General features: G+C 43.1%; 1 protein-coding gene across 1 annotated transcript; it reads left to right on the top strand.

Annotated features, from left to right (window-relative positions):
• Positions 1-5,534: 5,534 nt before the first annotated feature.
• On the top strand, positions 5,535-26,095 carry RAB18 (RAB18, member RAS oncogene family). Its single transcript, XM_072154090.1, has 7 exons — positions 5,535-5,817; positions 11,959-12,014; positions 13,931-13,992; positions 17,081-17,153; positions 18,204-18,322; positions 18,869-18,935; positions 24,914-26,095. Exons 1-7 carry the CDS (start codon positions 5,750-5,752, stop codon positions 25,084-25,086), a joined length of 618 nt encoding a protein of 205 aa, XP_072010191.1. The 5' UTR covers positions 5,535-5,749; the 3' UTR covers positions 25,087-26,095.
• The last annotated feature ends 1,234 nt before the right edge of the window (positions 26,096-27,329 follow it).

Genomic DNA, 27,329 nt, shown 5'->3' with positions numbered 1-27,329 from the left:
TCGAATGGATCTAATTATAGCCTTTCTATTGGATAGGGCTATCTAAAGAAATTTCTGGAAAATCTAAAATTTAACCCCTTAGCGCTCTGCGCCGTAGCTGTACTGCGCTGAGTCCCGCAAATAGCGCTCAGCGCAGTACAGCTACTGCGCAGAGACGATGCCGGTTCAGCGCTGCATAGCAGCCGAACCGGCATCGTTAGCCGCGGGATTTCAACGGTAATCTACCGTTGACATCCCCGGCTAACACCCGCGGTCGGAGTGGGCTCCGATCGCGGGTGTTTAACCCGTTAAATGCCGCGGTCAACGCGACTGCGGCATTTAACATGCCTTCTGGGGGTCTTTACCCCACGATCGGCCCCCCCCGCACCGTTTTCGGGGAGGGGGGAGCCATCGCTGTTTTGGCACCTCTGGGGTCCGATCGGGACCCCAGAGAAGCCTGGAGGGATTACCTTTAAGATGGCGTCTGTGACGTCATCTTAAAGGCAAAGTGTCAGCCTATGCATCTGCATAGGCTGGCACTGCTAATACCCTGCAATACATTAGTATTGCAGAGTATTATCAAGAACAAGCAATCAGATGATTGCTTGTTCATATCCCATGGTGGATCATGTAAAAAAATGTAAAAAAAATGTTTTTCAATAAAAAATTACTTTATAAATCACTAAAAATGCCCATAAGCCCCAAAACATATAAAGAGACATATAACGCTCAAAAAAGTCTAAATCATAACACAAACCCCACATATATAGTATCACCGCGTCCGTAACAATCCATAGAATAAAACTAAATAACTATTGAACCCATATGATGAACGCCGTAAAAAAAAAACGTTAAAAACCCGCCAAAAATTATGATTTTTACCTATTATATCCCACTAAAAATGCAATAAAAAGTGATCAACAAAACATATGTACTCCAGAATGATCCCTTTGCAAAGAACATGTCCCGCAAAAAACAAGCCATCAACCAGCTCTGTAGCCAAAAACATAACATGTTATGTCACTTGGAAGACGGCGATGCAAAAATGATAGATTTTTCCCCACATTAGGGTTTTATTTGGCAAATTTAGTAAAACATAAGAAAAAATATTCATGTCTGGTATCCCCGTAATCGTATCGACCCATAGAATAAAGATAACATGATTATTAGGCTATACGGTGAACACGAAAAAAAAAAAGTAAAAAATCCAGTACAGAATTGATGCTTTTCTACTCATGACCTCAAAAAAAGTTCCAAAATTTTCAACAATAGGTGATACCAACCCCAAAATGGTAACACTGGAAAAAGCATCTCGTCCCGCAAAAAAAATGCCGTCACATGGCCCAAATAACGGAAAAGCGAAAATTTTATAGCCTTCAAAAGGGGGCAACGAGAAAACTAAAATCCTGGCAGCTGCAGGGTGCTCCTTCCCTTCTGCGCCTCGCTGTGCCCCCATAACACAAGTAACTGCCATGTGTGGGGGGTCGCTGCACTCAGGAGAAATTGTAGAACAAATTTTATGGTGAGTTTTCTCTTTTTATCTTTTGGAAATGTGTAAATTCTAGGGCTAAATGAACGTATAACCGACAAAATTTGACCATTCTAAATTTCACCGCCATTTTGATTCAATTACTATGAAGATCTCAAGGGGTTAACAATCTTTGTAAATGCTGTTTCTGATAGTTTGAGGGGTGCAGATTTGAAAATGGGTTGGTTATATAGGGGGTTTTTGTTGCTAAATATGTAAAATTTGATTTCAAACAGTATTTATCCCCAAAATAGTCAATTCTGAAAATATGGAAAATCGCTATTCGATTTGTAGGCCGCGTGACGTCAAAATAAATTATCCAAACATTTCAAAAATTATGAAAATGTAAAGTAGACAAATGGGAAATGTTATTCTGCAAGTTATTTAGGTGGTAAATCGATCTGCCTGAAAACGCGGTGATTTTGAATTTCGAAAATGGCAAATTTTTCTAAAAATTCATAATTTTTTTTGTAAATAAACGCAAAATTCATCAGCCAAAATTTACCACTAAAATGAAGTACAACATGTGGGGAAAAAACAATCTCAGAATCACTTTGATAAGTAAAAGTGTTCAAAAGTTATAACCATATAAAGAGACGCAGGTCAGAATCTAAAAAATGTGACTGAGCCTTAAGCTGTAAAATGGCTGCGTCCTTAAGGGGTTAAGCAATATTTGGTTTCCGCTGGTCTGGAGGGTCATCTTCACACCCTGAACAGAATCGTTTCCAGATCTTACAATAGATTGAATTCATGACCAGTTTTCTACAATCTATCATGGTGTCTACTGCTTTCGATTCTAGCAGGCTACTTTCAGGATCTATGCTACAAGGTTTAAATTTTGAAGATCCGGATTATAAATTGGACCCTGAAAGAGAAGATCTGGACGAGGAGGTAAAAATGCTGGATGTTCTAAGGCCAATTTCAGGGGAGCTGAGAACCAGCTTTTCTTGGACCAGAGTGGCGTGATCAGGATCAGTCTTCTTGGTTCTATGCATAGTTTCTGAACTACTCTCGCTATTACCGGTGTTGGAGAAAATGCGTACGACAACTCTGTGTTCCAATTCTGTGAAAAAGGGTCCAGGCCCACTGACTGGTCTCTGGGGTCTAGTGAAAAGAAGTCCAGTATCTTGCAGTTCTTCACTGTGGTGAACAGGTATATTTGTGGCATTCCCCCTCTTGCAGTTAAGGAAAGAAACACCACATTCAGGGCCCAGTTGTTGGTGTCTATGAGTGTACAACTTAAATATTGTATAATATCTGTATTTTCTGAGCCTTTCAGATAAACTGCTGTCCGACATCACTCCAATGTGCTTGTTCTTCAGTGATTTGTTTGACCAATGCAGAGTTTCCCAGACAGCTTGCAATTCTCTTTAGTTTGATGACTTCAGCGTTGTCTCTGCTGACCTGAGTCCCTGTAGGTTTGAACCCTGAAGTGTTTCTCCCCAGCCTTGTAGACTGGCTTTGGTATGAATAATTAAGGCTGGGTAAGGGTTCCAGAATACCCCAAGTTCACATGTTTTGTCCACCAGAGTAGGTCTATTTTTATTTTCTGAGGGATCTGGACTTTCTTGTCCAGATGAAGGGGATTCTTGTCCCAGACCTCTAGTATCCAACTTTGTAGCACCCTCGTATGGTTCTGCCACCACCTTACACATGGAATGCAGGATGTGAGAATGCCCAGAAGTTTCAATGCTGATTGAACTTTCCATTGCTTCTGGTAAGAATATTTTCTCACTCCCTCTAGGATTTTTGTTAGTTTGTCCTGTGGAAGAAAGTAACATTGTTTTTCTGAATATAACATTACACTTAGAAATTTCTTGGTCTTTTCCCCCTTCAGATCTGATTTTTATAGGATTACCACCTATCCTTTCTGCGCCAATACTTTTATCATTAGATTCTTTGTTTCTTCTAGCTCTCTGCTTCATTGAGCTACCAACAAAAGGTCGTCCAGTTAAGGCAGTGATGGCAAACCTTTTCGAGACCAAAATCACAACTAAAACCCATTTATTTATTGCAAAGTGCCAACACGGCAATTTAAGCAGTGACTTATAGCTCTCTGTTCTACCACAAATCCAACAGAAGAAGAACCTCCATGGATAAACTGCCCCTGTCGGGATCTTCTCACTCTTTCTACAATCTGAAGAAGCCAAGGATGTGTTGCTTTAAAATACTGCTGAGAGCACCAGGTCAATTCTTTGAGTCGTGTCTGGTTGGGGCAATGTGGCCTGGGTGCCCACAGAGAGGGCTCTGAGTGCCACCTCTGGCACCCATGCCATAGGTTCGCCACCACTGAGTTAGGGGATGATAAGAACATTCTTCCTTCTTAGCTTCTGCACTATTGCCACCATGACCTTTGTGAATGTTCTAGTAGCAGATAAAATTCCAAATGGGAGAGCCCTGAATTGGTAGTGTACAATCTCCCCGCTGGAATCCCTGACTGCGAATCTTAGAAACTGTTTACTTGACTTGTGAATGGGTATCTGGAAATATGTATCTCTGAGATTGATAATGCACATGACATTATTTTTCCCGATCAAATGAGTTGCTGATTTTATAGATTCCATCTTGAAATGGTAGTATGTTATCCATGTGTTTAGTTTCTTCAAATTTATTATTAATCTGAATGCACGGTTTGCTTTTTTTTACTAGAAAGAGGGAGGAGTAGAATTCCTACCTTCTTTCTGAAAGAGGAACCGGAACAATAACATCCATAAGAATCAACTTCTGGATGTTGGTCCATAAATGTTCCCAGAATTTGGGAGTCTGTTGGGAAGAAACCATACATTTTTGTGGAGGTTTCCTGTAACCTGATTTTATTATGTTTAAGACCCATGAGTTTTGTGTCATGTCCTCCCAGACTGGTGCAAAAGGATAGAAGAACCCCTCACACACCTTTATGTCACTGTTGACTCTTTGTATTTGGGGTTAAACAGGAAACCTCTCCCCTTACCCCCTTTTGGAAAACTCCACCTGCTCTCCCCCTGAAGGTGTCTTTATTTTCCCTAAAGGGGAAAAAAAACTGTTTGCTTTTATTTGTTTTATTTTCAGGCAAACCTTTTTTTCTTGTCGGAAACTCTTTCAACAATAAATTACCCTGAAAGGGGATACCAAATAATTTGTTCTTAGACTTGAAATCACCTTCCCACCGTCTTAACCACAATGCTCTACGGACCAAATTTGTAAGGCTGAAAACCTAATATTTTTCATGGAGGCATCGGCTAGAAACCCCGTAGCTGTTTGAAAATAGGGAGGGTATTAAGTATTTCTTCCCTAGGAGTCTTCTCTCTTAGATGCGTCTCAAGTTCCCCTAACCAAAAATATAGGGTCTTATTTACTAAGGGTCACGCTCTTCAATTTTGTCGGACTTTGCGCCGTTTTCGGGTTTTGCAGGGCTTCAACAGGTGTCTGCGCTAGGATTGCGTCAAGCGGCGTGCCATCGAACGATCCAACTGATTTGGACTGAGCGCATAATTTAACTTTAAAATTGTGTCGCAAGACCAAGCACTTACATGCACCAGGAAGATGGTGAACTCTGTCGGACCTACGCGGGCAAGCAAAACATGTAGGATATCGGGCGCATGATCTTTAACTGATGATAAATCTGCTATTACATCTTCCTCGGAACTGGATGACTCCTGAAAATGCCTTTGTTTTTTCTTTAGAAGCTCAAATTTTTTATTTTTTTTATTTTTTAAACGCTAGTGTGAAAGGGGCCTTACTCCCTGATACACACCTCAAAAACGGACCTGTAGTTTATGTGCAGGTAACGTAAAAGCAAGAAATAAAATTATTCAGGTTTCCTAACGTAATGTGGCAAACATTGCTGTATGCAGGAATTAGTTTCTCCTCATGAAAGTCTGCTGCTGCGTACATTCTCTTCCTGCTGCTGCGTACATTCTCTTCCCGCCCTCCGTCCTCTCAGCTTCTCCTCAGCCGCCCCAGTCATTATATACACGAGCACCGCGCGCCACCTAGCGCCGGACACCAGCAGCGCCGCCGTTCCCGGAAGCGATGACTGGGCCTCAAGCAGCGTCGCCGTGTCGATGACGCAGCAGCCGGCGCGTGAGCGCGCACGCAAGAGGGGAGGGGGGAATCCGGAAGAGCAGATCACGGGGACGCGCCTCCCTCAGCTGTTGTTGTCCAGAGACTACTCGGTCTCGGTGACGCGCAGAAGGTAAAAAGGGCGTCGGGAGCGCGCAGTGTTGTGCTGCGCAGAGCCGGAGCGGTGGTGGTGGCCTCAGGATGGAGGAAGATATACTGACCACCCTGAAGATCCTAATCATCGGGGAGAGCGGGGTGGGCAAATCCAGGTGAGGAGGGGAGGGCTGGCGACTGCTGGGCCTGGACTGGACACCTCAGAGGGAGGGCAGGGGCCTGGTCAGTGACATGTAACTACAAGTCCCACACTACCTACACAGTGACTGCTGGGGCTTGTAGTCCCCCACCTCTTATATTGACATTGAGCGTCTGGTAAGTGTCTCTCATAACATATGAGGAAGGGGAGACTCTTAGACACATGGTGGAGTTTGTATCTGTCACATGACCTCCCACAAAATGTGGCACCCCTTATTCTCTGGCCACTCCCGAGAGAGGGTCACTTATCACAAATATAGTGATATGACGTCAAACTTTCGCTTTACGTTATGTAGCAGAGCTGTTCTTGTCATATTTGGCCTCTCTGGCGCAGCGTCCTGTGTGGTGATAACTATCCAAGCGCTAACAATGTGATAATTATATCTGCAGTCCTGTGTAAACGCAGATCCGGAGTTGATACTGACCTAAATAAAGCGACACGGCGACATTCTTGGCACTGCTATATCTGCATGTTCACAATGCAGTGAAAACCTTCTCCGTGATTCTTCTTTTACCCATAAAATCTCTCATCCTAGGAGAGGCAGGATCACCCCCCAAACACATTAGACAGTTTTCTCATCCTTCCTGATGTGTCCCACAGGAAATTTATTTTTTTGCTAAAGAAATAATCCTTTTAATTGATCTGCAGCCCAGGCCCGGCCTAACAATGACGTCATTGGGAGCCAAGCCTGCAGTTACAGTACACAGCCACTATACATATTATGGGGCCATCTGCTTCTGACTACATGTACTGTGATATGTGATACCCAAACTCTTAATTGATGTTGGGGCTCAGATGTCATTTAGGTGCTGATAGTTTATCCCCAGAATCTACTATGGTGCATGTGAATTCAGAGGTGTCCTGTGCTACTTCTAGGTACAATACTGTTAATGGGCTGAGTACTTTAGTCCTGCCAGGGCTCCTTTGTTTGAGGAGTATTTTTCTATTCTATTAGTCAGTATGATCTTACTTGGAATAACAAAATATTTTGCAAATGTATCTGATATTTTGGGAAAATATAATGTTCACCCTAACATTTCCATAAGGCTGAGTTCACACTTTTTTTTTCCCCCATAGGTACAAAGGACATGTCTGGGGGATTCCAATGTGTCCTAACAACATATGGCACAGACCTATCCCACTATATGCTTATATGTCACCTAGGGACCCCCACCCCCCCTCCCCGAATGCAGGATAGAAGTGCAAAGCAGCAGCAGTGGGATGCTGCCAATGTACTGGGTATTTCTCCACGGGGTCCCCCACCTGCTGATTGACATATGCGCTCAACGAGGCTGGATGAGGGATGCATCCGCTCCCCATAGGCTTCCATTGCCTCCGCTGAGTGTATACATAGCTCAGCAGGAGGGAGCAGGGTGGATAGACGTAACTTGCTACGTCTTTCCATTCTGCCTTTTTTGCCAGATACAACGTATAGTGGTCAGACTGAGGCAACAACTATGCCTCCATCTGTCACTATACGTCAATATGCTCGGGGGATGTGTCGGGGGCTTTTCTGGTGTATACGCTGAGGGAAACGGAAAACGTGATGTGAACCGGGCCTTATTCTTTTAGGATCCCACATATAGAACCCTGTTTGGCAGTGGACATTGAATTATCATATAAATGATTAGGTGGTAGTCTTAGAGGATAACCATCCATGATTATCTAACCCTAAATGTTCGTTCTCACAGTTAGGGGATCAAATGCTTATACATATATGCAGCTCATATGCCCCGTACCCCATTCAATTCTACCGTACTTGCCAAATAGCTATCACAATAGTCCCTAAAAACTTCATGAAGTGCTGATCTATTATGTGCACCACTATATCATTGGAACAGTCTATTTTAGGGGACTTCCAAGCCCCCTTAATTTTAGAGGGTAGATAATAAAAGTTTTTATGGCACAACCCTGTATAATAAAGCATATCCCATATCATATGTGTTAGTGGGCCTGCAGGTAGGTGATCATACTAGATGTGGGTATTGTGTCAGGTTTGTCAGTGATAACATTGTATTACATTTTGTAATAGTTGTAGGTATAACATTGTATCACTATTTGGAGCTACTTGTAGTCAGTCCTGCTAAGTGCTGATGTGGCAGTCCTGGACAGTAAGCCTTGGAGCTCAGCAGAGGAGGAAGGGGGGTTGTATATAACAAATCTTTACACCCTGATGTGAATAGACCCTCTATGGTTAATGTTCCTAGGTAAATGATGTGCTGTGTAACTACTACTCCTCTCCTGTGGTTCCTGTTAGTAGTCACCTGGTATATCAGACGCCATGTGACGGTGACCTCACTCATTCTGCATTTTTGTCAGTAGATTTCATTGCTATTAATTCTATTATCTGTGTAATGTCACCAGAGGACATTCTAATCATATCTACTGGGACTGTACCTTACTCCAGGTGCTGTGAAAAGCACTTGAGCAATGGGGAAAATACTGCTGTCACATTCGCTTAATCTGGCGTCTCATCGTTTTCACATATCACTAGACTGCATTCATAATACATGTACACATATCAAAGCCCTAAATCCTGTCTATTCTGGGGTCTTCTGTCCCAAATTCAAGTCATTAGACCTGATGTTCATAATGAATTTGCAGCATGAGCCTGCTGTTTATCCCAGGCACAAAACGAAAATCCTTATGAATCAAGATCAAGAGACGTCGAAGCAAAGATGTTGTTAAATACAACTTTGTTGTTAAAGCAGTAGCCCAATATTTTTCCCTTAGAATAGGTAATCGATATCAGACTGGCAACAAATTGTCACAGGCACCGCCACTATTCAGCCGGTGGTTTAGCAGGATGGACTTTTGATGGTAGATTTCCTTTAATTTGAGACTCCCTTTATGAGCCCCCATATAAAGATTTGTCCTGTAGAAGTGGCGTTGATTATAACAGACTCAAGGCCTCCTTGCATTACATGGGTAGTCATCCATCTGAATGGGGAGACTGCTTTTTTACAGCTTTTCCCAGCAGGATACCTGGAAGTCATGTGATTTGAGCAGGCAACGCAGCAGATTGCCAATCTACCAACATGTTCTCTCCATTGTTAGCTGTGTGTTTTTATTGGGTCATTATGGCACTGATGACGAATGTCTGTATATATAGCAGGCCGTGAGTCTTGTAGTTTCCAGCTGCCTGTCATGTAAGTGACAAGTGTATAAGCCTCAATAACAGTCACCATATAAAAAGAGACCATAATTACTATCATTACCGAAGAGCCAAATCCTGCAGAGTCGCTTACGTGTTTTATAAGTGTCCTCGGAGCTTAGTCACACATAGTCTATTGTAGATGCTATTGTTAATGGCTCCCCATGCTTGTATAATGTTATCCCCACTTTACAGCTTGAGCCGTCGTTAGCAGAGTTACATGTCACTTGTACCACATTTACAGGGAAAAGTTCATCAAGAACCGTCTGTCCTTTCACTGCACATTTGGCAGATTATTCCAAAGTACGTTCTATATTTAAGTTTCCGACATGTCCTTGGTGATGGTGCAACAGTCTGCGATCACAATGTAGCGCTGGCAAATTCTCTTACACTGAGGTCATGTTTTGTCATAGAAGTCACAGGGCAGAAACTGAAGCAGTTTTACTTCTACAAGTATAAAAGACTTTAAAGTAGTGCACCGCATGTTCCCGAAGTTCGTTGGAGGGGGGTAGGGGGCAATGAACATCTACAACTAGACCTAGTAGCCTAGCCAGTGACTATAAAGAAGCACTACCGGGAAAAAGTATGCTTACCGTGCTCTAGTGTCACACCGGCCACTGGACGACTTGGAACAATTGACATCTCTGGGCATCAGCAATGCCAAAAAGACTGCAACATGCATGACATTGGAAGCCTGATTAGGGTTGTAGCGCTTTTTTTATGGTTTGTGCATCTATGAAAGTTACATGGCCCTGTTATGGGTAAATACATTTTTCATGACATTCTTTTTTTTTTAACTTTGTATAACATCAAGATGATAAGGTAACAGAAGGCAGTTTTGCAGAGGACAACAATCCAGTAGTATAATGACCCTGCCCAAAAATCGCACTGTAATGGTACAGATTCGTATGCATATTACAACAAGCTAATATCTAAAGTATATGACTCTGATATAACTTGTTAATGACTCCATTGGTGAAGTACAGGCACAAAAGGGAGACACACAAGAAACTGGGGGACTAGGGACCTGTCACATGACTTCTGAAAGCCAACATGACATGTTTTTCGAATAATGAAACACGGACAAACTAGACCAGATAAGGTGAAAGGCGTTGACAACTTCCTTATCGAGAGCAGTGGGCTCCTTCATTCTCATTATTAAATGTATTCCTCAAATAAATTCAGCCCTGGATGGGAAAGGGAGATCTCCAATGACACGGAATGGCTAACATGGCACCCTTATGTAGGACCTGTCAGTGACAAGGTATACTTCCAGCTGACATTGGAAATGCTGTTAGCTGGCTGATCACTTTGCTCCCGCACTTGATACTTAAGATAACAAGACTCATTCTGCATACTCGCCCAATTAACAGTAGGGTCTCTCCACATCCAATGTCAAATGAGGCAGGAGGCCTCCTCTGTGTAGAGGCTGACCCCAGTTTGATTGTTGGTCTTTATCCACAGCTCTGTGCTTCCATAGACATTGAATAGAGCGGCAGGATGAATGCTCCATCATTCAGTTTGAACATGGCCCTGTCCCTCCTGATCCGTGAAGGCCCCAGTAGTCGGATCCCCAGCAACCACATTGTTATCCCCTATCTTATTGATAATGGATAACTATATATCTTGGGTTGACCCCTTTTTAACTTTTTAGGTTACTCCTTGAGTACTTATTTTAAAGAGGACCTGTCACCCTTAAAAACGGCACTAGGAGATGCTTACTAAAGTAAGCAGCTCCTAGTGCTACAACAGTCCCAGCAGTGTTACACTGCTAGTGTTATCAGAAACGGTCCTGCCGGGGCGCATGACGTGCTGCAGTCACCGCTGGTCTATGAAGTGAGCCAGGCAGTCCAGGGAAGAGGCTGCGCTGCTGGGACTGTTGTAGCACTAGGAGCTGCTTACTTTACTAAGCAGCTCCTAGTGCTGTTTTTAAGGGCGACAGGTCCTGTTTAATCAACACAACTTCTGGGAGTTGTTTTTCAACTTAGGGCAGGGCCCTCACTCCTATTGTTCCATATGACTGTTTGTACTCTAATGTAGTATATTATGAGTATATGTCCCCTATGAATATAAGCGCTATGTAATATGATGGCACTATATAAAGATTCTTATTATTATAATACAGGCTGCTATAGGGATGGATTCTTATTCTCTGAGGATATGTCCCGTCCTTCATGGATGAACTTCGTATATTCCTCCACCCTGCAGCTGCAATTTCTTAAATCCCCATTTAGAGTCCAACTTAAAAAAATAAGTTCAGTAAATATTCAGTATATATGCATTGGGAGCTAGCGCTACAGGGGGGAGTGCGGCATATAGAGTTGTAATAAAAGAAGTCATGAGAAAGAAATTCTATTTATTTAGATTTCATATATGATGTCAGGTAGTTGCGTTCTGTGGTGTGATGGCTTCCTGGATAGGTTTCTGTTGTAGTGAATTACTTTGTGGCCCTCGCCTCTTGGGATTTGCGGAAAAAGTCTTACAAATGTCAACAGTTCACAGTTGACATTCAGGGAGTGGTGCCATACAGGATTGCTTGTGTTTCTAAAATGTTAAATATCACCCGTCCCTTTGTGGTTGGCGTGGGGTTGTGTACAGACTATGATAATAGACTCGTGTAAAAAGAGCATGGAAAGAAATATTATCACTTATAAGCTGGAGGCTACAAATCGTGGCAAGGAACTGTTCACACTGCTGTATTCCTTCTGTGATACAAGAGGGAACGGTATTCCAGGAGGAACGTAGATATAGACATCTCTGTTACTACCGCTCTGCACACAAGACCTGATACTAGTATAGAGGGATTCATAGCATTATCACTAACTATGAGGCTTGGAGTTCGGCTCCTTGTGCAAAGTGGAGGCTGGATAGAACAAATGTGTGAATATGACCTAAGAACACAGTTATGTATCCAAAAGTAACCACATGTTGTTTTACTTTCAGCCTTCTTTTAAGGTTCACAGATGACACGTTTGACCCAGAACTTGCTGCTACTATTGGTGAGTAGTTTCTCTCTTTCAGTACAACTTCTTTTCCAATAACGTTACGTGGGGTTTATCATCTCAAGCCGGCCATATGTATTTTACAGAACTTCCTGCAAATTCCTATTAATCTTATTTCTGATTGGCCAAAGTGTTGGTGGGAATTAATAAACTATACCCCAAAATTTGTGCAAGCTAACAATTTTTTTTTTCCGGAATCGATGTCCTCACCCTATCACTTTCATCAACTCTTTGCATCCTTCAATAGATGCATAGTTCTGGCGCGGGGACAGATTGGGCCGGCGGTGCTCCTGCCCCGCACCTGCACTCTCGCTACTTTCAGGGACTGGTGATATTGCAATTCTATGCCAGGCAGGATCTGATGTAGAATTTACGCCAGCGCAGCCGTCCGCTAAATACATCAGGAGGCCGGAGCCTCCCCATGTATCCAGTGGGGCGATGCTTCATTATATATTGGATTCATCAAATGGTAAACTGTTCTAGCCCAGGACCACCCATCTGACAGTATAGCTTAATGGGCTTATTGTTTTTTTTTTGTTTTTTTTAAACTAACCTAGAATTCTGCTAATTAGACACCAGATGGGTGGCCCGGAGCAGACAACCTACTCTGCCCATCTGCAAACTACAGAGCAAACAATAATAATGACATTGATTACTCAGGACTAGAGAGATTATTCCATCTATGCCAAAATTAGTGGAACATTGCCCATTAGGATGCAAAGAGTGTAGGTGGTGAAGGGTTAACTTAAAATTAAGAGGGCACCATGGGAGCTGTTTCCAAGGTCTTAGTCTCTGTTCTTTGCTTCAAAAATCTGCTTAAAGGGGTTGTCCACTTTCAGCAAATTACTAATATGGTTTATGTGAGTAAAAGTTATACAATATTCCAATATACATTCAGTATCAATTCCTTGTGGTTTTCTAGATCTCTGCTTGCTGTCCTGCTATAGAAGCTTCTGTGTTTACTTCCAGTAGATAGAAATCTGTCCCTTGTCATGTGGTGTCAGACAGGTGCACAAGATGCTATCACGCGGCTCCGATTACTCTCTGTGATAATAACCTGTGTGACATCACGAGACCATGGACAGATTTCTGTCCACTGGAGGTAAACATAGAAGCTTTCTATAGCAGGAAAGCAAGCAGAGATCTAGAAAACCACAAGGAATTGATACAGAAAGTATATTGGAAAATTGTATAACTTTTCCATACACAAACTATATCAAGTATTTGCTGAGACTGGACAACCCCTTTAACAATGCATTGTCCATTATTGGTGGAAGCCCCGTCCCTCTAGTGCAGGATACAACAAGAGGCTTAGGCCTCCAGATGTATCTGGCAGGTGGCTGAGCCAGTAGTTATGTGGCGTAGTTTGGCGCAAAAGCCTTGTGAACGTTTAAGGTGAGTGCGCACTGGCGGCAGTGCCCTCTCCACATCCCTTTGGAGTGGATCTGGCGTAAAAAGGGGTAATAATCACAACGTCTGGCGGTTTGCAAGGCACTTCGATTGTTTCGGGGCTTCTATGTCAGTTTTCTGATAAATGTCCCCTCATTGTCCCCATTTGTTATTGTGTATGTCATTTTTTGGAGGCTCAAAACTTCTGACCGCAGTTGCAAGTTTACATAGGCTTTTCCCTAAAAATCATTTTTCCTGATTATATTTGTGGAAGGGGTGACTATTGGCCGCGCCTTCTCTTTCCGGCTTGTCAGGTATTGATGGAGGATGGGGAAGGTGCTGGATCTTTGTATCCCCTGTGTCTCCGGTGCTCCTGTTCATCTGGAGGCTGATGTCATTCCTCGCAGCAATGCATGAGCTGACTTGTCCCTTAACAAAGCCCACAGCAGTTTAACCCTTTACTTTCCAGAAGTTACACTGTATCCATTCAGCCTTCATACGACTGTAATGTATTTATTTTACAGGTGTTGACTTCAAGGTGAAAACAATTTCTGTGGACGGTAACAAAGCAAAACTGGCTATATGGGTAGGTATGAGAACAATGGCTTCATTGTTGTGGAATGTTACAAATTGCTATGCAGTACATCTGTGGTAGGTATGTCTTTAAGACTTGTCTAGATGTGTCTGGATGACTTAATTCGTGGAGGGCTCATTCCTGCTGGTTGTGTCAGCACCTACGGTTATCACATGCTGTTGGAATAAGGGTGTATTATATTGTCCAGTTTTAATAAATACATAATTCAGTATCATTTCCTAATGGACAACCCCCTTAGGCCCCTTTCACACGACCCTATATGGCGGCCATATGCTAGACTTGCATACATCAGCTAGCGTACGGTCGCCATAGAAGCGCATTTTGCATGTGTCTTTGTGGTAAAAACTATGGATAAAAATGCAAAATAACAGTTCATCTGAAACCATCTCAAAGGAAAACTACCATCAAAAAAAGAAAAAAAGACCACAACCTCCATAGTTTCCAAACACTGGATTGGGTGGTGCACGCAGCCTAAGATCCTGGTGTGTAGGGTCTGAGGCCCAAACAAAAGAGAAGGGGCCACAGCATCCAATGTAGTTAAGAAGACGTTAAACATTTATTCACACGATTCATGCTTGTTTGAATAAAAGTTTAACGCCTTATCAAAATCAATCATGATAAACTAGGGGCACTTCCAGGGTCTTCTCCAGGTTTCATTAGGCCCTTGGGTGACAGAGCCTCAGTGGCCCCTTTTGCAGTAAACTCACATGGCAGAATTAAAAATTCGGAAACTAAAACAGTCTCCTGTTCCCTATAATATTCAACAAGTTTATTCTCCCATACAACCCCCTTATGGTTATTTTGGATAAATCCCCTCCACACCATATGGATTCATTAGATCCAACCCCCTAACCCCATGGATTCCCGATGTCCAGCCTTATGTTGGCCCCCCATCAGCTCTAGGCCCAGGTATGCCCAGTGCTGGCACCAGCCCTGGGCACTTACTCATAGATACAGGCGCTGTGGTAATCATCTTATATATGTTATCCATGGCCTCCTTCCTTCTAAAATAATCTTTAAATATTATTCTAATGAGTTAGAAGGACTTTAGAGGACATTACCAGAGCCTTTGACTGTGCATGAATTTCCCCCGCCTACTGTAATCTCGCACAGTGGGAAGGGGGAAGTGCTCCTGCACTGTTTAAGAGCCTGTGAATCTACAGCACAAAGGGCTCAGTATAACAGTATACTGCATTTATGGGGTGCCGGGCAGTATAGTGAATATTGCTTTTTTTATTTTTTGTATCCAAGAAATACATTTCTGTTTGGCTGGGCTCTAAAAAAAAAAAAAAAACCCATAAGCCTTGAATCCACATCACAAATATAACTGTACTTTTATACATCTTTTCTACTTGGGAGAAAATGAATTATTTGTTTTCTATAGAAACAATTTCAGACTAAATAAATAGAAAATGGAGTACCCAGTGCCGGTGTAGAACATTACACTAGTATAACTACTGTGTAAAAAGTGCAGCCAGGAATTACAGCTGTAATGTAAAGACCCCACCAAATATTCAAATATAACCAGGTGAAGTTAGGTCAGGTTCACATCGAGCTTTGAGTTTCAGCTGAAAACTACATTTCGTTGAGAATTTGCAATAAATGACGTTCTACAAAATGTTTTTTTACGGAATTATATACCATAGCACTGTACACACGTACATACTAAGTGTGCAGTGAGCACAGGACCTCAGTGCTTCAGAGTGATGGTGTAAGGCCAGGTTCACTTACCACACATGACACTTTATCCTGGGATAAGAGAGGAGGAAGTGGGGTGGATTCATAGACTGTGTAAGCTCTTGTGTCACCCCCTCATCCTCATAGACTGTAAGCTCTTGTGTCACCCCCTTCATCCTCATAGATTGTAAGCTCTTGTGTCACCACCTTCATCCTCATAGACTGTAAGCTCTTGTGTCGCCCCCTCATCCTCATAGACTGTAAGCTCTTGTGTCGCCCCCTCATCCTCATAGACTGTAAGCTCTTGTGTCGCCCCCTCATCCTCATAGACTGTAAGCTCTTGTGTCGCCCCCTCATCCTCATAGACTGTAAGCTCTTGTGTCGCCCCCTCATCCTCATAGACTGCAACCTCTTGTGAGCCGGGCCCTCACTCCTATTGTTCCATATGACTGTTTATACTCTACACTGATTTGTAAAGCTCCACAGAATGATGGTGCTATATAAATATTATTATTAATATTATTATTGATGCATCCAGGCTCCTTTTATACACTGTAGCCGTAGTGTAGGTGCCTAATGGGGCTGTACTGGTTCTGTTGGCACCATAATTGGTGCTTGAGCAGGAGAAAAGGGAAAACTACTAAAAAATGCAGAATATAAGTGACCTGATGGCCAGAAATAGTGTTACTAGTGTTGACATGACAGGTTGGAGACCTGCGTTCCCAGGGGGGCACATGGACAATACTTTACCTAATGCAGTGATTTTTTTTTTTTAATTTTGCAATAAAAATTGTAAATTTTAGATGCAGGACTGAACTTCTTGAGCAAATAGTTGTAATGTCACCCAGACTGTGTGTAATTGGGTTATGGTGGGTAAAGGGCACTAACATGGAGGGCAGTGTATTCAGACTCTTGGATGCAATGAGGTCACCACAATGGTTTAAGATAGTCCTGCAGACCTCTGTCCATACGTCACACCGCAGCTTTATTATATATTTTATATATTACTATATTTATCATTTATAAACAGGTGGATCTCAGGATTTATGTTTGTTTATTTTCTCTGTTTTATTAGTTTTTTTGCCTACATTGTAAGGACACGCCAGGGTCCCCCCCTTCCCCCCCTGCATTTGGGGGAAGGGGTGTGCATCGGGTGCCGCCATCTGCCATTTTATGTCAACGTATACACTGAGCGCATACGCCGGGACCTTTCCTAAAACTCTACATGTGTAGAGGCTACGATACGTTCAGTTAAACCTTTTGTCCACAAGGTGGAGCCAGAGCACAAGTTATTTGTTTTATTTCATTTTCCTTTTTATTACATTTTCTCAAACTGTTCTCTTGACCTGTTTCCATGTAGTCGCACAGAATATTAATATATAAATGTATCATTCATCTGCAGGACACTGCCGGACAAGAACGTTTCCGAACCTTAACCCCCAGCTATTACAGAGGTGCACAAGGTGTTATATTAGGTAAGATGATGTACATGAGCTGCTACCTGTTCTAATATGCTATCAGTCCATCCTGCTGTCAGATTGTCAGACGTGTATTGTATACATTTACCATGTTATACACAGGCCTGGAGTAACACTAGATATAGGTGATGTGTAATAACGTGTATTATGTCAGTGCCCTAGGTCATACAATGTAGTGATTAAAGGAAATCAACCAGTTAAAAAAAAACACACACACACACACGGAAAAAAAACCTATAAATACTCAAAAAAAATTCCTCTTCATCTTGATCTCTGTGCTGTCTTTTGCTAAGATTGACATGCCAGGATCACCTAGAGAAGAAAGTTATAATTAGCAGCATGGAGCGTGTCAAGCTTAGGGTGAGTATTTTGTAGGTTTTTTTTAAAGTGGTTGATTTCCTTTAAAGTAACTCTACCATTTTGGAATGTTCTTGCTTTGTAGAATCCCTATGCCTAATCCCTATGCAGCTTTTATTACTTAACCTATGTGTTTTAAAACTTTATTTAGCATATATGCTAATTACCTCTGACTTGTATGAGCTCCAGGGGTCTAGGCCAGTCCATGCCCCAAGTAGCCTCTGCAGAACCAACACCCCCTGCACATTCATGCTGTGGGAGCCACTGTGCCTGCGTGTAGCATGGACGCATGGGGTGGGGCGATTTGCAGAGGCTACTTGGGGCATGGAGTAGCATATACACTAAATAAAGTTATAAAACACACAAGCTAGCTATAGAAAAATAGTAATAGTTGTATAGGGGTTAGGAATATTTGGGGAATCTTCCAAGTAAGTAGATTCCAGACTGTAGATTTTCCTCTTTAAGACTCTTAAATTATTCAGTGCATGTTGCCTGATTTATTCTGACTGCCTCAATCAACAGTGTGGGATTTTAGGTTGCAACTGATGGGTCTATTCAACCAAATGTACTGTAACATTTATCTTTGCTTATCTACCATATATTAATACATGGCTCATACTGTATGTACTTATATGTTATAGTTATTTTCTTTATCTTTCTGTTATTTGTCTACTTTTCATCTACTTTTAGTGTACGACGTCACAAGACGAGACACGTTTGTAAGGCTGGACAACTGGTTGAATGAGCTGGAGACGTATTGCACAAGAAATGACATAGTCAAAATGCTAGTGGGCAACAAGATAGACAAGGTGAGTCCTAGGACACATTACAAGGCTTGGTGGACGGGAGTGATTGCACCATTTCCCATCCAGGTCAACGTCTGCAAGGAGTTTGGATGTTCTCTCTGTGTTTACATGGTTTTCCTTTGGGTCCTCCGGTTTCCTCCCACACTCCAAAACATACTGGTAGGTTGAATAGACTGTGAGCCCCATTGGGGACAGGGATGGATTTGGCAAACTCTATGCTGTTTAATCAGTGTGCACTATATAAATAAAAAAATATCATTTGTATGTATTGCATAAAGAGGTCCCATATAAAATTGGTGACTTTATATATCTTCAGTGACTATTGTAACAGAGGTTTAGAAACATTTTGCTTTGCCATATATCTGATTTGTAAATGAATCATAAAAAATACATGACAAAAGTAAAAGGTTTTGGCTGATTTGATTGGGCATCAAAGAGATTTATTATCAGACCAGTCCTTGTACTTTTAGCAATGTGAATTCTTCAGATGTTAGTTTTTTTTTTTGTTGCTGAGATGTATCCTGTAACATGTAACGCGTCTCTTTACAGGAGAACAGAGAAGTGGACAGAAATGAAGGCCTCAAGTTTGCACGAAAACACTCAATGCTGTTCATAGGTATGACGTTTGATATTTTACTTCAAAGTCAGCAATTCCCATTATATTTTCTTATTTCTAGAAGAAGCAGCAGTTTTGTGCAGATTCCCATAATGAGATAATGGCTGGGGAGCAGCATTTTGCTCCTGCACCAATCAGCTGCATGTTTTTCTTAAAAAGAAAGTGTAGACCCGAAAACGGTTAACTCTGTGCTGTCTATATTGCCTGGAAGCTGAATTTCATTCACTTCTGTTTTGCTATAGACACAGCTACATGCACAGACACAAGCTGCTGGAGCTATATAAGGTTTCTTTTTTTCCCTAAGTGCTTTACTCACATCAGCGGAGGTCAGGACTCCTCTGTAATGTTCTGTATGATCTTAATCTCCTCTGAGAGTTGGTGTTTGATTCTTCAATTATTGTAGTTTTGCCTTCTAAAGCTTCTAAGTCACATAACGGTCAGAAAAGGTGTTTGTGGTGCTTAAATCTCAGGACATGCATTCCCGTAGAAGTGGGAACACAGTACTTTCCCTGATGCAGAAAATATTTTTTGGTTTTAAAACAGTGAAAATACTCTTAAAATTAGAAATCTGGAAGCTGTCCTACAGCCAAGGTTGAAGTTGTAACTTTACACCTTTCAAAGGAACAGGAAGCCATCTGCGTATGTACTGCAGGGCATTGGGCTGGCTAGCTATGTACTGCAGGGCATTGGGCTGGCTAGCTATGTACTGCAGGGCATTGGGCAGGCTAGCTATGTACTGCAGGGCATTGGGCAGGCTAGCTATGTGCTGGAGGGCATTGGGCTGGCTAGCTATGTGCTGGAGGGCATTGGGCTGGCTAGCTATGTACTGCAGGGCATTGGGCAGGCTAGCTATGTGCTGGAGGGCATTGGGCTGGCTAGCTATGTGCTGGAGGGCATTGGGCTGGCTAGCTATGTGCTGGAGGGCATTGGGCTGGCTAGCTATGTGCTGGAGGGCATTGGGCTGGCTAGCTATGTACTGGAGGGCATTGGGCTGGCTAGCTATGTACTGGAGGGCATTGGGCTGGCTAGCTATGTACTGGAGGGCATTGGGCTGGCTAGCTATGTGCTGGAGGGCATTGGGCTGGCTAGCTATGTGCTGGAGGGCATTGGGCTGGCTAGCTATGTGCTGGAGGGCATTGGGCTGGCTAGCTATGTACTGGAGGGCATTGGGCTGGCTAGCTATGTAATGGAGGGCATTGGGCTGGCTAGCTATGTACTGGAGGGCATTGGGCTGGCTAGCTATGTACTGGAGGGCATTGGGCTGGCTAGCTATGTACTGGAGGGCATTGGGCTGGCTAGCTATGTACTGGAGGGCATGGGCTGGCTAGCTATGTACTGGAGGGCATGGGCAGGCTAGCTATGTACTGGAGGGCATTGGGCAGGCTAGCTATGGGCTGGAGGGCATTGGGCAGGCTAGCTATGGGCTGGAGGGCATGGGCTGGCTAGCTATGTGCTGGAGGGCATTGGGCTGGCTAGCTATGTGCTGGAGGGCATTGGGCTGGCTAGCTATGTGCTGGAGGGCATTGGGCTGGCTAGCTATGTGCTGGAGGGCATTGGGCTGGCTAGCTATGTGCTGGAGGGCATTGGGCTGGCTAGCTATGTGCTGGAGGGCATTGGGCTGGCTAGCTATGTGCTGGAGGGCATTGGGCTGGCTAGCTATGTGCTGGAGGGCATTGGGCTGGCTAGCTATGTGCTGGAGGGCATTGGGCTGGCTAGCTATGTGCTGGAGGGCATTGGGCTGGCTAGCTATGTGCTGGAGGGCATTGGGCTGGCTAGCTATGTGCTGGAGGGCATTGGGCTGGCTAGCTATGTGCTGGAGGGCATTGGGCTGGCTAGCTATGTGCTGGAGGGCATTGGGCTGGCTAGCTATGTGCTGGAGGGCATTGGGCTGGCTAGCTATGTACTGGAGGGCATTGGGCTGGCTAGCTATGTACTGGAGGGCATTGGACTGGCTAGCTATGTACTGGAGGGCATTGGACTGGCTAGCTATGTACTGGAGGGCATTGGACTGGCTAGCTATGTACTGGAGGGCATTGGACTGGCTAGCTATGTACTGGAGGGCATTTCCCATCCTAGGATTATACTTGAGTCAATAGGTTTTCCCAGTTTAGGTTCCTTGGCTTTTACTCTGGTCTGTATATACAGTATATTAATAACCTGTCGGATTGGCCACCAGTTATAATTCCTGGCCCAACCCATCTCATTATATCTTATCCACTAGATGTTAGAATGTATTTTAGACTTGTCACATGGGAATATTGTGCTTTGCCCAGCGGTAATGTACAGTTATTGTCCACTAATACACTTTACCCGCCGGCATCTATGCCCGGCACCAGTGGTGTATGCTTCTGATTATAACAGCACAGTGCCAGTCAGTGTTGGTGGTGGTGGTGGTGGTGGTGCTGGCAGGACTTGGTTCTACAGAGACCTTTGCTCGAGTGGTTTGGACCAGTTGGGCTTTACTGTTCCATGTGTCTGCTTTCTCCCTGCGTTCCAGATCTGGGTCTCTAAAACCTTTAAGTCATGCACGAGACAGGAAACAGTCTGTTCCGGAGACCACAGCTTTTTCTTTGCTACTCGTCTGACTCCCCTTTTGATCTTCTTTTTCGCTTTATTTAACCGCATCTTAAAAAAAAGCAGCAATATGGTATTGATTGTGTCCGAACAACATGCAAATAACGAGTTACATCTAACGCTGCCTACAGCTCCTCCGAGACATTACTTGTATCTTTTCCCATAATAGATTTGACACTTTGTAACTTCACCTGTTCCAAGTGTGGAATCATTTCCTGATGGCCCGATATCCTTTGCCCCTGGGCTGCTCTGGCTGGATCGGGGGGTGGCTTCATGCCGAGTTTTAGGCTGATGAGTATTTCTTGTGCTGCTCAATTCGCTCGACTTTTTTTTTGTTGTTGTGGTGTTCATCATTATTGGCCAGTCCTTGGATTAATTTCACATGTGTAATGCAGCGGTAAAGTCTATTGTTAAGCCGTGTTGGCAGTGGTCCTTGTTCTGTTCCATTAGCAATCCATTTTCCTGGGTAATAGCTGTGTAGACTGATGGTTTGGTGGTTGGGGCTGCAGCCTGGCAGCTCCTGGGTCCTTGGTTAGGATGTGGGGATGTGAGCTGGTCCACATCTGCAGAAAGTTATCTTGCCAAACCCATATTCTTGTAGGTTTACTCCAGGTGCTTCCATTTCCTTGAATTCTTTTCTGGTCAAGGATTGAAATATAAAATTAGACAGCAAGTGAATAGTCTTTAACCTGAGGATTGGTAAGTGTAAGGCCCAGAACAACTTTGACAAGGGACAAATTGTGATGACAAGATGTCTGGCGCAATGGTTAGTGCGTGCCAAAAGGCATCCGAGGATGGAGGAACATTCATAAGGATGGGTTGAAAAGGCTGGATATAATTACACAGAAGAGCTACGGTCCCGCAAGTTTCTTCAAAAATTTACCATTGCTGTGAATCATTGTGTGTGGGCGAGATAATCGGGACTCACTGTCCATCACTGTGTGTGGGCGGGGTAATCGGGATTCTCACTGTCCATCACTGTGTGTGGGCGGGGTAATCGGGATTCTCACTGTCCATCACTGTGTGTGGGCGAGGTAATCGGGACTCTCACTGTCCATCACTGTGTGTGGGCGAGGTAATCGGGACTCTCACTGTCCATCACTGTGTGTGGGCGAGGTAATCGGGACTCTCACTGTCCATCACTGTGTGTGGGCGAGGTAATCGGGACTCTCACTGTCCATCACTGTGTGTGGGCGAGGTAATCGGGACTCTCACTGTCCATCACTGTGTGTGGGCGAGGTAATCGGGACTCTCACTGTCCATCATTGTGTGTGGGCGAGGTAATCGGGACTCTCACTGTCCATCATTGTGTGTGGGCGAGGTAATCGGGACTCTCACTGTCCATCATTGTGTGTGGGCGAGGTAATCGGGACTCTCACTGTCCATCATTGTGTGTGGGCGAGGTAATCGGGACTCTCACTGTCCATCATTGTGTGTGGGCGAGGTAATCGGGACTCTCACTGTCCATCACTGTGTGTGGGCGAGGTAATCGGGACTCTCACTGTCCATCACTGTGTGTGGGCGGGGTAATCGGGACTAGCTGTCAGTCAATGAGTATGGGGGTGGAGTAACCAGGACTCTCACTGTTAATCACAGACTGTGGGAGGGGTAAACAGGACTTGATGTCATTCACTGTGTGTGGGAGGAGTAATCAAGACTCTCACTTTCTTTATTAAGAGTCCTGGCAGAATTTAGTCTGTTGTCCTTGGAAATCCTGCCCCAAACCATCTAAACCTGTATCTTACAGGTATCTCAGCTATTCTCCCTCTATTCTAATTAACATACAATTTGTACAACTTACCCAAGGGGGCAAAAGAGAGGATCTGGCTTGTTGGATATCTCATTATGCGTTTGGGGCATAAAAGGTGTCTGTCTGCCTTATCTATTATATGGGAATCCTTAGATATGTGCGCGCCATGTGCTATCACAGTGCTCAGAATATATTACAGAATGAAACAAATCCATGGGAATCTCCTGAGATTATTGCAACAAATAGGAATGTATTGGAACCTGAATCCTACCTTTCAGTAATTTAGTGGCTGATGGAGCAGATATGTCCCTTTACACTCCCCTCCCAAGTTCGTGAGGTCAAGCTGTTAACCTCCATGTCCAGCATCCACTTTTTACAGTCTCGTACTTCATGCAAGTGCGTCTGCCAAGAATCATACGTCTTGACCCCTGGAAAGCGGAGTAGTAAATTTTAATGATAGCTAATGTGTTTTCTTTTGATTATGGAGCGCAGCTCTGCGGGATTCAGGACCTGTCATTGCCCTTCAGCTAAATCTAGATTTAGTAAAAAGTCAGCATAACGCCTGCCGAAACGGAGAAAATCTGAAGATTTACACTTGATCAGTTACTGGTGATTTCAGGGCATATATATGTTATTCTACCATTTAATGATTTAGGTTTAATGAAGTCAGACTAATTATTTTACATAATAGAAATTGTATTCGTGTTATTGTACCGCATAGTGGTTGGATTAGATTTTTACCTTTTATGACCCCGCAGGTGACGTTGTACAGTATCAGTTTTTAGAGAAGGGCTCAGTAAATGTTTTATAAGCTCTTTTGCAGCTGGAAGTTTTTAAGCTTCATGGAAGAATTAAAGAGGTATTCCTGTTATTTCACGATATTCATAGGATACAGGATAAACATTGGATCGCTGAGGGTCCGACCTCTGTGACCTCCACCGATCACACAAGTGCCTGATAGTGCTCTATATACAGGCAGGCCCCGGATTCTGTGGGTTTGTATATAAGGTGAAGCAATTATATTTTGTGAGTGTAACTCCAGACAAAATATTTTTTTCGTCCCTTTGATAAAAGGGCTTTCATAATTTTGGGCTGTTACTGGAACAAGCATAAGTAAAGCAGTAGATACCTTTCATATCTCTTATGTTGACCATTACAGCTTTCTTCAAGATGTATGTAAATCACCAGCATCCAGAGCAGTTTTACTATGTCAAAACCAGGAGTGGAGATAAAAAATAAAAATTATATGTTCTCTCCATTTTTAGCCAATTTTGCCTTATAGAATTTAGTGGTTTTTAGTTGGTTTGCCCTTGAAAGAAAATTCTCAATTTTTAAACCCCATTAGTGATGTTTACACAATAAAGATGATTTTTGACCTTTTAATATACAATTTTACTCAGTTTTAGTAATGTTTTAGCTCCTGTCACTCAGTGAGGGTCCGTGTAAGATTCCAGAGTGTGAGCAGGGACTCTCTGAGCAGACACTTCATGATTCCTCTAGTGCTGTTAGATACTGTGTACTGACAATGTGCTTTTTAAAGTATTTCTTTTGGGTAGGTAAATTTAAATGGCACGCTCCCTTGAAGGAGCACCAAAATCTATCGGGATCTTCACACTGTCCCCAGTGCTAACCCCCTATCTTCTGTCTATTCCAGAGGCCAGCGCAAAGACCAGGGACGGCGTTCAGTGTGCCTTCGAAGAACTCGTGGAAAAAATCATACAGACTCCTGGACTATGGGAAAGCGAATCTCACAACCGAGGCGTTAGGTTGTCTAATGAAGAAGGAGGCCGGGGAGGATCTTGTGGCGGATACTGCTCCATGCTATAAACTAGTTGTCGTACGATCTTCCTATGATCCGCCTATAGCCGTAACCAGTTTCCTGTATATAAAATCATTTACAGTTCATGTAGGGACCTTACCAGTTTGCACATATTTGTTTGTATCATGAGGCAAATATTTGTAGAATAACCGTTCAGCAGAAATGTCTAAGCGCATGAAACTTTTTTTACTTTTTACCAGCGGCATGAACGAAAAGCGCGTCGGCACCTGCATTACCTACAACGCCACCTGTTCATGTTGTACTTTTTAACTTTTCTTACATTGTGTCACATTTCTATACAATGTAGCCAAGTCTTATCTGTCCCCCCCCCCCCCTGTTCCTTCTGTTGCTCCTGTAGCCTGTACAGTTGCATCTGTTAAGATTATTTGAGCATCACACAATCCCAGCGCGGCCATTGTTGAGGATGACCCCCCTCGCTTGTCTCCGGATGCACACTAAAGCATGTTCAAGCAGATGTCTTTTTTTTTTTTTAGCACTCTGCCAACAAATTTGCAATTTCCTCTGGTACCGTAGGTAATAACCCTCGGCATATGGTGTTTATGTTTTGTAAGTCGCATATCAAATCCCTTAAGAAGTCATCACTTCTCCACACGTCTCCCGAAATATGAGTTTATAGTCAATGGAGGAGTCGAACCTGAATTTCCAGCCATTGCTTCCTGTCGGAATTAACTGTTAGAGAGGCGGAATGTTGTCTTCCCGCTGCATGTTGTGACCGGTCTCTTACTTTACCCCCCTCCGTCTTCCTCTCTGTGGGATTTGCAGTCAGTTATTCTGAATGTAGAATCAATATATATATATATATATATATATTTTCTCCCCTAAGGCTTCTATTGCTACTGTGTGAACAAACTAGGGACTTTGTTTATTCTCTATAACTGTGAAAGTCCTATACCATCTAGCTCAGTTTTTTGGGAAATGTCTCTGTAAACCTTTAAAGCTACGCATATATTTTTTTTGATTATTGAATAGTATTAAATATGTGATAAAAATCTGTAATTGGGTGTAATGGAAAATTCTATCAATCTATGTCTTGAATGATAAAACATGCAGACCGCTCCGTCTGGTTCAGAGTGAACTCCTTTAAGAGGAACTGGACACCACATTTTTCGCAAATGCAGCCAGTGACAAGTTCACAAAGAGCCCAATTAAATAAATGCCACCCCTTTGTTTGCTAAAATTGGTTTCCTCATATAATCCACTTTGTTGTGTTACCTGGCATTCAATCAGGTCTATGATGAATTTGAGAGGGTGTGTCCTACTTGGCCAAGTCCAGATGCCCCCCCCCCCCATGCCACAGCCTTCCTCTTTACCATTCAGAACTTCATGTCTCGTGACCAGGGTGATATCATCTAAGGTCCTTTTACTCTCGTTAGCAAGCCTCCATGGAGGATGGAGAGTAGTAGAAGTCTATAGAGGCATGCTGTGATTTCATGTGATCAGATGCATACATGGGGTACTTTTTGCAAATGTTAGTGGGTAAAGGACCTTAGTTGACATCACCCTGGTCACATGACATGAAGTTTCCTAGTGGTGAGAAGGAGGCATCTGGAAGAGTAGAAATGAGTGAGGATGGAGGATATGCAAACCCTGACCTGCTCAGGATCTGTCTGCATTGCAGTTAAGATAACAAACTTGATTTTGTGGCAATGTGAGGGAAACCATTTTTAGCTAAGAGAAGGGTGACATTTCATTAATAGGGTTTTATGGGAACTTGTCACTAGATGTGTGAATAATAATCTGACAAGTTCCCTGTAAGTCTATATCATATAGAGATGAGTCTCTATTCCCTGAGCACTTCTTAAAGATAAGACCTAAACCTAAAGAAATCTATTTTTAAAAAAATCTGCCATCTTGGATCAGGTCGGAGACCAAGATGATTAAGAAAATGTTCTATTTGGCTGCTCGGCTCCAGTTTTCACCAACTAATGTATAACAACACACAGGTTGCAGAAGACAAACTGTGGAGAATTTTTACATTGGCTTGTATATTATCTTGATATTACAAATTATTTACTGAGTTGCAGTACCAGAGACGACCAATGAAGGAGAGTGGCACTGTTTCCAAAAACAATTAAAAAATATATATATATATATTTTTATTATTTTTTTTTTTTGCCAACCTATTAGAACCCTTTTAGAAATTCTCTCTGGGATTATATGGACTGGTACATACAAGGCCAATAAACAAGACCTTAAGCTACCCGCTGCCTAAGTAGCAGAGGTTTCCTAG

Source organism: Engystomops pustulosus, chromosome 5 (genome assembly GCF_040894005.1).
Source record: "Engystomops pustulosus chromosome 5, aEngPut4.maternal, whole genome shotgun sequence".
Taxonomy (NCBI): Eukaryota; Metazoa; Chordata; class Amphibia; order Anura; family Leptodactylidae; genus Engystomops; species Engystomops pustulosus.
Note: the sequence above shows the minus strand (reverse complement) of the source record. Positions and strands in the feature narration are given on the sequence as shown.

What these genes read in the sequence shown, in the direction of transcription:
- RAB18 (XM_072154090.1), top strand. Translation starts at nt 5,750, where the DNA reads ATGGAGGAAGATATACTGACCACCCTGAAGATCCTAATCATCGGGGAG. An exon ending in AGCGGGGTGGGCAAATCCAG is followed by an intron (nt 5,818 to 11,958) that starts GTGAGGAGGGGA and finishes TTTTACTTTCAG; the next exon opens with CCTTCTTTTAAGGTTCACAG. An exon ending in AGAACTTGCTGCTACTATTG is followed by an intron (nt 12,015 to 13,930) that starts GTGAGTAGTTTC and finishes TTTATTTTACAG; the next exon opens with GTGTTGACTTCAAGGTGAAA.